Raw genomic sequence first — 13057 nt, forward strand, 5'->3', positions numbered from 1 at the left:
GTCAGAATAAGGATTTGGAATTGAAATACAGGCCTTATAACAATTCAGTTTTCTTTCCAATATGTTAGTTTTCCTATCAACATAATATTTAGCATCATATAATAAGACAGAGACCCTGTGATATCATATAGGAAGATGTTTGATTTCAGACATGAAATTTCAAATGATCTAAATTGGGAAACTGATGTTACCATTGGACCTTTGCTGAGGTACCAGCATGGGAGCTTACTAAAAATTCTTAAATGTACCAATTTGTTGACTTTGTTGGGAGTGGTGAGTAAAAATTCTTCTTCCCTCCCCCTTGAAAAGGAGGATATTACTGAAACTACAATGACCACAACAGAACTTCTTATAATTTTGCCAACTCACTTGTTTTATTTGTTGTTCAGTCATTTTTCAAGCTTGTCCAGCTCTTGGTGATCAAAATGGATGAGAGGAATTAAGGGTGTTTTCTATGGATAGGTTTAGTGTGCAGTGAAGCTACTGCTACTCCTACACATCATTCATGGGACAGATCTCTAGGCCAGGTGATGTGGTGGAGTGGTCTATCATGGAAGGAAGGTGGGGCCTGAGAGAGGGAATTAGAAGCCCAGAGTCCGAGAAGAAGAAAAGTGTATTGGCACTGACAAAATGCCTTGACTGAGGTATAATAGTCCTGGTTCTTCGAGATCAAATACAACAATATGTGAAAAGCATTTTATAAACCTTAGAGCAATATCAATATATGATATTAGAATATTAAAAACTAGTGCTAAAACCCAAGTCTCCCTCTTTGATGGTCTTTCTGAAATGCCAGAGCTGCCTTCTATCTATCTTGTATATATGTGAAGTCCACAGGAAAGAACTTCATGGCTGACAGGCCCCTAGGCTTTGCTTTACCCTCTCAACCCCATTCCTTTGCAGGCTGTTTGTTCTGGGAATCGGTTTCTTCACACTCTGCTTCCTGATGACATCCCTGGGAGGCCAATTCTCCGCCAGACGCTTGGGGGATTCACCTTTTACTGTCCATACTGAAGGTACTATGGGCAAGGAGCCTTTGACTGGGAAGAGGGATAGGATATGAGTGTTTGTACTTGATGAGGGATGGATGGAAGTGTTCTTGAAAGTACAGGCCCAGTAGTCTCCTTGCTTTTCCTCAGAGAGGGGCTACACATAGACATGTATGGAGTATGGAGTATATCTTGGCCTATGGGTGGGAACTTCTGGGGATAGGCTGAAGCTGCATGAGTAATGTGTGTGGGTGAGACTTGCATGGTGCTTCTGCTTAAGGGATGAAATCCTCTAAACATTTTCTCCCCAGTATTCCCATGCTAAGGACCTTTGCAGATAAGAAAAGAATAAAGATTTGCTCTTTGCAGAATGAAACAAAATGTTCTATATATAGTAGACATTTAATAAATGTTTGCTCAGTTACATTGAATTGAAAAGCATTTGCTGCAATGGCCTTTAAACATAGCTTATCTCTGTAACTATAAACTTCTGTGATTTTTGGTCACATTAGGATGGGGCTTTGGCTTTCATTAAGTTCAGAAAATAGGTCTGACCAGGGACTAGTTTTTTTGACTCTGACCTCTCTGACAAATTTGCCTTATTTTCTGTAGTCTAGCTTCTAAAGTGATCTGGATGGTTTTCTCTAAAAGCTTAAGAAATGTTGATCTTGACAAGACACCATCTCATAAGATTTATATCACTATGGAACATTAGAACTAGATGGGTCCTCGGAAATCATATAGTCCAACTCTTATTTGCAAGGGAAGAAACTGAGACTCAGCTAAGAGAAGTCAGTCAACAAGCATTTAAGTGTATACTATGTGCTTGCTGGGCACTGTCCTAAATGTGGAAGGTCACAAAACTGGTTAATATCAAAGTTGGAGAAAGTGTCATGGTTCATAAGTTCTTTGGTATTTCTACTACACCATAGTGCTGATTAAGGGGAGAAGAAATGATGGATTTTAGTGTACAACATGGCTCTTCAGCTTATTCTAATTAATTTTCCTCCCAATTCTCTTCTTCATCATCCAAATTTCATTTATAATTTAATTTTTTTATATTCTCCTTCATTTATTCCAAATATTGTAGTTCTTGTGTGACGAAACTAATTTTTTTTTAATGTGAAACTCTACTTATAGTTGCTATGGAGTTATTCTCTCCTAGTTTTCTTTTTAGGTAATTCTTAATATTTATAATTCCTTATGTATGTTAAATATTTATATTTAGGCAAATATATATGTATATGTATACATACAAATTCTATACATTTCTTCATAATGTTTAATGTCTTTCTTTATATCCATATCTTCTGATCCCACTAAAGTTTCCTTGGTCAGGATACTGGCTGGTTTCTTTCTCTTGGGACTTCCCTAGAGAACTAGGTAATCTTTTATCCTCTGGAATTGACACAGTCAGATTTCTGCATGATCTTGTTTCTGATTGGGACTGCCCAGTCAGAGCTCTGCTAATTCTTTCCCATTTAGTGTTTCCCCCTTGGGCATTTCTTGATCAGAATTCTCAGGGATTTCTGTTCTCCATGTCTTCCTTTTTTGTTTAATTAAATTTTTAATTTGTTATTCTGGACTTAGCACACACCAAGCAAAATGAGCATTTCTATAAACATTGTTAAAGAGGAGAGGATTATACATAAAACTAAGAATCTTTATGATCAGTCTACACACATTTATTAAGCTCTCACCATTTGTTAGGCAATATTATAAGCAATAGGAATGTAAAGAAAGGCAAAAATAGCCCACAATCTAAGGAACTCACTTGTTTATGAAGGAGATACTAGACAAAGTAGTAAGTACATACTAGTTATACATGGGGCAAAATGAAGGTAATCTCAGAGGGAAGACATTAATATTAAGGAATCTTCTTGCAGAAGGTGGGATTTTAGTTAAGACTTTCTCCAAGGAAGCTAGAATGTGGAGGCTAAGTGGAACAAATTTCTAGGTTTGAAGTACAGTTAGTGATAATGCATTAAGTCAGGAGTATAATATCTTGTGCAAGGACCAGCAAGGAGATCAGTGCCATGGGGTTACCTTGCATGCACAAAGAAATAAAGTGAAAGAACACTGAAAAGGTAGGAAGGGGCCAAGTTATCAGGGACTTTATATTTGTCCCTGGAGGTAGTATAGAGTCACTGAGTTTACTGAATGGGGTGGCAGATAATATGATCAGACCAGAACTTTAGGAAAATAACTTTGGTTGTTGAATGGAGGATGGACAGGAGTAGGAAGAGCGTAGAGGAAGGAAGATCAACTAGAAGTTTATTGCAGTAATCCAGATGTGAAGTGATGAGGGTCTACATCAGGGTGGTAGCATTATCAGAGTTAAGAAAGAGGTGTAGCAACATGACTAACATGGTAATAGGTTTTGCATAACTATGCATAAAACCTATCTGAAATTGCTTGCTTTCACTGAGGGAGGGAAGGAATTTGGAACTCAAAATAAAAAAAGAATATTAAAAAAATTTTTAAAAGATATATGCTGTGTAGATGCTGTAAATCAAGAGAGAGCAAAGAAAATAAAGTATTAAGATAATGATCAACAGTTTCAGAGGTTGCAAAGAGGTCAAGAAGGATGAACATTGAGAAAAGGCCATTAGAATTTAATTTAAGCATTTAAAAAATCTGTGATAAGTCATTTTGGAGACAGAAGTTTCAATTGAATGATGAAGTTAGAAGCAAGATTGCAGAGTTAAGAAGAGAATAAGAAATGAAGGAAAGCCAGTTGTAGGTGGTTTTATCAAGGAGGTTAGTCACAAATAGAGGAGAAATATAGTACAATAGCTCACAATCGTGGCTAGATCAAGGGAGGATAGTTTTTGAGAATGGGTGAGGCATACATATTTTTTGTGTATTTGTAGGCATCAGGGAAGTGGCTAGTCCATGGACCATACTGTCCATGGAGATTTCTTGACAAGGATACTGAAGTGGTTTACATTTCCTTCTCCAGTGGATTAAAACAATCCTTTCCTTAATTAGGGCAAATAGATGTTAACTGGTTTGAGCAGGATCACACAGCTAGTAAGTGTCTGAATCTGGATTTGAACTCAGGAAGTTGAGAATTCCTGATTCCAGACCCAGCACTCTATCCACTGAACCACCTAGCTGCTCATTATACTATATCATTATGTGAAAATATCTTATTATATATTATGTATACATAAAATTATACATATAACATATTATTCACACACATATTATATATATATAATATGTAATTTTCAAAGCTGTCCAACTTTATGCATTTCTTTCTGGATTCCTTCTGTTCTCTTTTCTTTCTTTCTTTCTTTTTTTTTTATTTTGTGGGAAAAGACCCTATCCTTATCTCACTCTTTATCTTCCACTCCTTACCAATTTTTAAGAGGAAAAAAATAATTGTAACAAAAATGCCTAGTCAAGCAAAAAAAAAAAAAACTCCATTCAGCATGTTCAAAATTGCCTGTCTCATTCTTCATCTTCAGTCCATCATCTTTCTGTCAGGAAGAGAGTAGAATTGTTTATCATTAGTCTTCTAGAATCATGGTTAGTCATTGTTCTGAGTGATGCTACTGGGTAAAAACCACTGTTAAGTGATTTCTGGGGCACAATTTCAAATTGCTTTGCAGAAGAGCTGTACTATACAAAGTTTTACCAAAATTGCATTAATGTGCTTATTTTTCTGCAGCCCCTCCAAAATTTTTTTCATATGTGACTGGTGTGAGGTAAAATCTCAACTTGTTTTAATTTTAATTTCTTTAAACATTAATGATTATAGGGCTTTTCCACATGATTTTTGATAGGTTGGAGTTCTTCCTTGAAGAGTTATCTGTTGAGGATCAGTTCTTGTCCTTATAAATCTGGTCCAGTTTCTTTCTTATATGTCTTGGAAATGTGACTCTTATTAGAGAAACTTTCTACAAAAGTTTTTCTTCCATTATCTATTTCCCTTCTATTTCTAATTGCATTGTTTTTGTTTGTGTGAAACCTTTTTAATTTTATGTAATCAAAATTATCTCCTGTGATTGATCCTCTCTATCTCTTGTTTGGTCATGAATATTCTTCCTATTTCTATTTCCAAGCTGTAATTTCTTCTTTGCTTCTTTAACAATATGACCTGTAAATTAGTTGTGTATTTCATTTGGAATTTATTTTGGTGTATGGTATGAGATTGTTTATATATGAGATTGTTTATACTGTCAGATTGCTCTCCAATTCCCCCAGCAATTTTTGCCAAATAATGATTGCCTTAGTAGCTAGGATATTTGGATTTATAATAGCTATGCTATGATCATTTATATTTGAATGTTACATATCTAATTAGTCTTATTAATTTTAAAAATGTTTAAATAGTACTAAACAGTTTTGATGAGAAGTATTTTGGAGCATGGTTTGAAATATGGTATTGGTAAGATTCTTTGCTTTTTCAATACCTTCCTGAGATTTCTCTTTTGTTCCTCCAGGTGAACTTTATCATTATTTTTTCTAGCTCTATGAAGTAATCCTTTGAAAGTTTCATTGGTATGACAGTGAAAAATTACATTGATTTAGGTGGTATTATCATTTTCATTTTATTGAGTTGGCTCAATTTGTTGGGCTTATCTTTATTTCTGTATTATAGTTCCTGCATGGATCCTGGTAGGTAGACTCCCAAATATTTTTTAAATTCTCTAATTATTTTGAATGAAACTTCTTTTTCTTTTTGCTGAATTTCTGTTGGAAGTATACAGAAATGCTTTTGATTTATGAGGGTTTAATTTCATATCATACAACTTTTACTGAAATTATTATTTCAATTAATTTTTTAAATCAACTGTTTAGAATTCTCTAAGTAAGCTATCATATCATCTGCTAAAAGCAATAATTTTATTTTTTATATATGCTTATTCCCTAAATTTCTTTTTCTTACTTTATTGATTCAATTGGTATTTTTAGAATTATATCAATAGTGGTGAAAAGGGACATCATTTTTGTTCAGAGATGTCTGACTTTTCTTGACCTCATAGATCAGAGCATGCCAAGTCCTTCTGACTTCCACTATCTCTTCAAGTCTGTCTGAGCTCATATTTATTGCTTCCATTACGCTAGCTATCCATCTCCTACCCTTTTCAATCTTTCCCATCAGGTCTCCATTAGTTCAGTTTTCTCATGCAGCCAAAATATTTAAGTTTGACCTTCCAGTGATTAGCCTGAATTAATTCTTTTAAGTATTGACTGATTTGATCTCCTTGTTGTCCAAGGTACTCTCAAAAGTATTCTCTAGCACCACAATTCAAATGTATCGATTCTTTCCTTATGGTACAAATCTCATAGCCATATATTGCTATTGGGAAATTCATAGCTTTTCTATATAAATTTTTGTTAGCAAAATAATGTCTGTTACTTTTAGTATGCTTGCTTTAGCTTTTGTCTTCTCAGAAGACGGAAGACAATGAGAAGTTGTGATTTTCTATTATAAATACTCCTAGAACTTAGTTTTAGATAAATATTATATTAAAGAAAGATCCATTTGTTCATATGTCTTTTAGCATTTTTTGGAAAATAGAAATCAGTATTATGATTTACCAAAAGTTTTTTCTATATCTACTGATATAACCCTGTGATTTTTATTGCTTTATTTTTTATTTCTTAAAAACTAAAGCTATTAATATGATCTATTATGTTTATAGGTTTTCCTAATATTCAACCAACCCTACATTCCTGGTATGAATCCATCCTGTCAAAGTGTATAATCTTTTTGATATGTTGTTATAATCTTTTTGCTAATACTTTATTTAAAAATGTTCTGTAACTATTCATAAGGAATATAGGTCTATAGTTTTCTTTCTCTGGCTTGCTCTCCTCCTTTGGGGCATTTATAGTATGTCATATCATTAACTCATAATAATTTAGTTATTCATTGCTACATGAGATTATCCAATCTGAAACTTAAGTTTGAAGTTTCCAATTTTTGTTCAAGTTGTATAATATTGATTCTATAGGACTGAAATTCTAAAAAAAACAAGTTAATTTAAGTCAAGGGTGTAGAGGGCCACTGACAGTGAGGGAACTCTGGGTGAGGTATAAGACTCTACAATTAGAGACTCTACAATCTGATTCGGCTCCCCATCTGTTGTAATGGCTCTCGGCTTTCCTTAGAAGCCAGGAGGCTGTGATAACCTGTGTTGTAATTGAAACATAGTAGGTAGCAAAGAATGATACCAGGTGGCAAACTATATACAATAGCAAGTTGTTTATGTGGTCCCACGTGCACAATATATACTTAGTGCATGCCCAGTATTGTTTTGGTTACATAGGGGTAGTAGAATATATAAAGGGGAAGACCTTGGAATAAACAGACTCCATATTTTAGACTCAGGAGTCTTGCCTCATCACTCCTCCAATAAGACGGTATGTTTTAAAAACCCCAGTATGGGGGCTTTAGAAAGCACAATTCGATTTGTCACCATAACTTGGTGACACAACACAACGGGGTGAACTTTTATTTCTGATATTATTTCTGATATATATTACCTCAATTCCTAAAATGCCAAAGACACTTATAAGAAAATGATCACTGTAGTCTTTTCACTGCCTGAATATCAACAACCCTTTCAGATTAACCTCACACCTGGGAATAGATGGAAAACTATATTGTTTAGTTGTGAATTTTTCTGAGTTTCAATGACATTCAGAAATCAGGAATCTGTTCTACTTTTAACTATCTGCCACATTGTTGGTTAAGGATTAAAAAGTCTTGTTCCCAGGAATCATCTCTAAAAGGGACCACCTAGTATATATTATTATGTATACTATATAAAAAAGGTTAGAGTAGATCATTAAGAGTCAGAAGGCCTGCGTTCTAATTCCATCTATGTCACTAACTAGAAAAGTGGATGGATAGGGACAGGATCTGTGAATTCTTTGGAATAGGAAGTTCTCTATATAATGAAACACCCTTGCCAATGTAGGTTGGTGCCTTTTTGACAGTTTACAATAAGAATGTTGCCCAAAACATTGAGAGATTAAGTGACTTCACTTGATCCAGGTTCATAAAGCCAGGATGATTCATCCTCTTGCTTTATCTAAAATATTTGATAAATATTAATTTTGGGAAATTACCTAATCTCTTTGATCCTCAGTTTCTTCATTTGTAATGAGACTCCTACTATGTGATGTGGCCCATGGCCTCAATTGTTTAAACAACTCCCCAGTGCACCCCCACCAGATTAAACTGTAATTGGGAAATGTTTAATAAGATACATAAAAATAAATCAAGACATAGATGATACTTTATGGTTTTCTAAGTTCCCTTTCTATTTGTTTGACATCACTGCCCTACAGAGCTGTGTGAAGATCAAGTGTGAACATACAGAAAAACTTCCTCTATCCATTCAGGTTGATACCTTTTCTGTGTTTGAACAACTAATGAATAGTTTTAGAAAGTTACCAAGGCACTGAGAGACAAAATTGCTTTCCAAGATTCAAATGGGATTTAAACTTGGGTCTTCTAGTCTCAGAAGTCATCTCTCTATACACTATGCTAAATTGCTTCTCAAGTCTCTGATTAAGGATCTTTTAAAACCATGTATCCATGCCTGGGTTTCTTTTTCAAAATTAATTGTTTTTGTCACTTTGAACTTGAAAACCATCAATAAAAACATACATTTTCATGTGGAAAGAATAAAAAAAGAGAGTTGAAACTGAAAACATGAATTTTTATTATATATGGCTTGGGTTTTATAAATACCACGTTTATTCCAAAGTTGTCCTATTTGTTTGTCTCTCTATGAACTTTCTTCTGTCTTTTAAACATTGACACTTTTTTCTCTCTTCTTTTTTATTTGACATCATAAGTCAGCCTTACCTTGTCCCTTACTTTTCTTGCTCATCCTGAAAAAGTCCCTCTCATAACAAACAAACAGTCAGGCAAGATCATGCCATGCTTTGCACAAATGAAAACATGTTTTATCATTGTTTTTCTGGAATCATATTGGTCATTATATTAGTCAGAAATCATAAGTCATTAAAAGTTGTTTTTCTTAACAGTGTTGTAGTCAGTGTACACATTGTTTTCCTAATCCTATTCACTTCATTTGGTATTGTTCCATTGTGTTCAGTCACTTACAACTCTTTGTGACCCCATTTGGGGTTTTCTTGGCAAAGATACTGAAATAGTTTGCCCTTTCCTAAACTCTAGCTCATTTACTGATATTTACTTAGTTTACTGAAACTAAGACAAATAGGCTAAGGATCAAGGAAGTGATGTCATAACATGTAAGTGAATTGAATTTAAATGAGGGAAAACTGTGCAAAGTCACCTGTCTCATTTTCTCCTCTGGAGCCATTTCGGTCCAGTGGCCAGATATAGATCACTATGATTGGGAGATCTTTTTTTATTTTTATTTTTTTGCCGAGGCAGTTAGAACTAAGTGACTTGCCCAGGGTCACACAACCAGAAAGTGTTAATTGTCTCAGGTAGGATTTGAACTGGGATCCTCCTGACTTCAGGACTAGTGCTCTATTCACTGTGCTATTTACAAACTGCCTCCATCTTGTTCTTTTTAAGCTAAGGTCTTTAACAGGTCTCAGTCAGACCTGAAGCTAGGTAGCAATCGAGGCAAAGAATATCCTCTTTCACTTAATCCAATATATATATATAAATCTGGATGGAGAAGATCCTCAGGGTAGGGTCACACAGCTAGTAAATGTCTGAGGCCAGATTTCAAATTAAGTTGAGTCTTGACTCCAAACTTCATCTAACTGCACCTCACCCAAATCTTCTCAGAGTTTTCTGATTCTCTCCTTTTCATCCTTTAAATATCTTTATATTTTTTCTTACTCTTCTAAAATACCTTCCCTTCTCTCCCTGTAACTGTCTGTTACCATGTTGAATTAACTGTACTTCTACACAAAATTTTTTGTGTATATCTATTTGAGTGTTTTCAGCCTTCTTTTGACCGATTCAAATAAGAGATGTTCATGAGATGCCTGCTCCTTGCACTCCTTCCTCCACTTTTGAATACTTTTCTTCTCATACATTTGATTATGAGAAAATCTAAGTTCCCATTCCTTTCTTCATCATTTCTTCCCTGCAAAATTCCCTTTGGCCTTTTAACTTTCTTCCTTTAAGACTACCAAATTTTTTTTTAATTTTTGTTTCACCTGCTTATCTTGTGTTTATCATATTTAATTCCCTTAATGACTCCTGAAAATATTAGGATTCTATAGGAATATTTCACTCTTCTCCCACATTAGAATGTAAGCATTATATAGTTGTTTAGCTCTTTCCAATTATTCAAATGTCATTCAACATTCAACAAGCATTTCTCAAACATTTACTATATGCCAGACTGTGTTAAGTACTGTGTGTACAAAGAAAGACAAAAACAAATTGCTGCCTCCAAGGAGCTCCTTGGGGACAAATGTATATAATCTTTTTAGGCTTCTCTTTATTCTTGTGTTTGCTTTCAAAATTTTGACTTCCTTCTAATTTTTTCATAAGAATACTTGAAAAAAATCTCCTATGCCATTAAAAGTAAATTTTAATTCTTGTAGAACAGTAGTCAGTTTCTCAAGGTAAGTCATTCTTAATATTCAATCTTTATCATATTTGCCTTTTGGAATGTTGCATCACAAGATCTTTGTAGTTAGGCGTTGCCAAATGTAATGTAATTGTGATTGCAGTTCCTTGGTATTTAAACTCTTAAAAATATATTTTAAAATTATTTATTTTTAACATTTATTTTAAAAAAATTTTGAGTTCCAAATTTTCTTCTTTCCCCTTCCATCCATTGGGAAGGTAAACAATACACCATTTATTAGGTATTTTAAGCCTTACTTTCTAGTTACTTGAAATGTATTTCCTTTGACTTAGAAATTCTGAACTTTGGATGTGACTTTCTTGGAAGTTTTCAATTTCAGGTTTCTTTCAAGAAGTGACTGGTAGATTCTTTCCATTTTCATTTTGATTTCTGGTTCTAATAGATCCGGACAGCTTTCATTTATGATTTCTTTTCTTAAAAATCTATTTTATATTTTTTTTAAGCATTCATTTTTTAAATTTTTGAGATTCAAATTCTCACACTTCCTCCAACCCCTTCCTCTCCCATTTAGAAGGCAAGTAATATGGTATAGATTCTATGTATGAAATCATGCAAAACATATTTCCATGTTAGACATATTGCAAAAAAAAAAGTGAAAAAAAATTAAACTTCAATTTGCACTCAGAATTCATGAGTTGTCTGAAGAATAGCATTTTTTTTTATCATGAATCTTTTGGAATTGTTTTGGATCATTGTATTAATCAGAGTGACTAAGGCTTTCACAGTCAATCATTATACAATATTGTTTTACTGTATACAAGGTTCTTCTGGTTCTGCTGACTTCATTTTGTATCAATTCTTATCAGTCTTCCTAGGTTTTTCTGAGACCATGCTCCTCATCATTTCTTTTCTTTTTTTTGCTGAGGCAATTAGGGTTAAGTAATTAGTCCAGGGTAATACAGTGGGGAGTGTTAAGTGTCTGAGACCAGATTTAAACTCAGGTCCTCTTGACTGGCTGGTGCTCAATCCATTGCACCATCCAGCTGTCCTCATCATTTCTTAAAACACAATAGTATTCTAGCACAATCACATGCCATAATTTCTTCAGTCATTCCCCAGTTGATGGGTATTGCCTCGACTTCCAGTTCTTTGCCATTATTACACACACACACACACACACACACACACGACCCTGATATGTAATTTATGATTTTTTTGAAACATGGTTTTTAGGTGCCTATTTTTTAAGGAGGTGGAGTTTGGTCATGATTTACAAAGAGCAACATGATTCTTAAATTTTCTCTCCTAAGTCTTTTTTTCCAGGTCAGTTTTTAAAATTTATGCATTGTATTTATCTGAGCTTTTGCTGTGTTCCCTGCTAAGATTTTTTTTCAAATGCCCAAAGTCTTCTAGTTGTCTTTTTGTGCAGACCTATGATAGATCAAAGTGCTTACTCTTCTTTCTCTTTTGCTATCTTGATCATAATGTCCCCTTTATTATTTGGAGTACATATAAAAGTACAGGGCTCCTCAGTGATTTTCTATGTTGGAATTTTAATAGAGAGTCTCATATCCAGGTTTGTATATGTCCAGATTGTTACAAGACATTTATAGAAAGCTTTCATATCTTTGTATATTGTATGTATATCCTAGTTTAAAGATATCAAACTCGCATGAAGCCTGAACCAAACTAAATGTAATTAGAAAATAATTAACAAAATAAACAAGCATATACAACAACAATTTTGTATTTTCTAAGTCATTATGCTATCTGAAGAGATGTTTCTATTTGAGTTTGAATCACTAATCTAATTTGGGTAGATTTGAAGTTTGTTGAAGGTCAGACTAAAAGATAATTGTTAATAAATTGATATCATTTAGGAACAAAGTCTTGGTTGGATTATCAGAGGGATCCATCCTGGCCTTGTGCTAGTCAACATTTATATCAGTGACTTGGATAAAGGCACAGTTTACACACTCCTTAGATTTCCATAGGACATAAAACTTGGAAGAATTGCGTATTAGATGATGTGATTAGTATAATCACAATCAGAATCCAATAATGTACAAAGTCTAATAAGATGAAATTTAATAGTTATAAATATGAAGTTCTTTATTTGAATTTTAACACTATGCTGGATTGTTTATGAGTAATTTATTTGATTTAAAAAATTCTAGTGGATTGTAGACTCAATAAAAATTCAATAGTGTGAAATGTTAATCAAAAACAAAAAAACTTTGGTACAACCTAGGCTATATTAATAGGAGCAAGAGTATCTAGAATGAGATAGGGGTAATAGTCTTGTTTTACCCTGCTATGTTCAGACCATACACTTATTCTTCTTGGTCTCAGTTGGCAAAGTTAGTGTTAAGTGAGTTGCAGAGAGACAGATTTCAGCTTGATATAAAAGAAAAGTCTCTGTTTATGAGAACTTTCACAATATTTCTTATTCATATCCTTATTTTCATTCATAGACAGCTCTCAGAATCCTTGTCTTTTTTCTGTAGGATTATTATGTACAAGCATATCTCATTTTATTCCTTTGCTTTATTGTGC

General features: G+C 33.8%; 1 protein-coding gene across 4 annotated transcripts in view; it reads left to right on the top strand.

The window, feature by feature from the left end:
* MGAT5B (alpha-1,6-mannosylglycoprotein 6-beta-N-acetylglucosaminyltransferase B) overlaps window positions 1-13057 on the top strand; it is a 122586-nt gene that overhangs the window by 4686 nt on the left and 104843 nt on the right. For 3 of the 4 annotated variants that reach the window (XM_003768680.2, XM_031965555.1, XM_003768679.2), the window contains exon 2: window positions 904-1016. The exons of the other annotated variant lie outside the window; for it this stretch is intronic. In XM_003768680.2, the coding sequence (XP_003768728.1) occupies window positions 904-1016 (113 nt within the window). The remainder of the gene's footprint in view (window positions 1-903; window positions 1017-13057) is intronic. 4 annotated transcript variants of the gene reach the window in all.

Source organism: Sarcophilus harrisii, chromosome 4 (genome assembly GCF_902635505.1).
Source record: "Sarcophilus harrisii chromosome 4, mSarHar1.11, whole genome shotgun sequence".
NCBI classification, from domain to species: domain Eukaryota; kingdom Metazoa; phylum Chordata; class Mammalia; order Dasyuromorphia; family Dasyuridae; genus Sarcophilus; species Sarcophilus harrisii.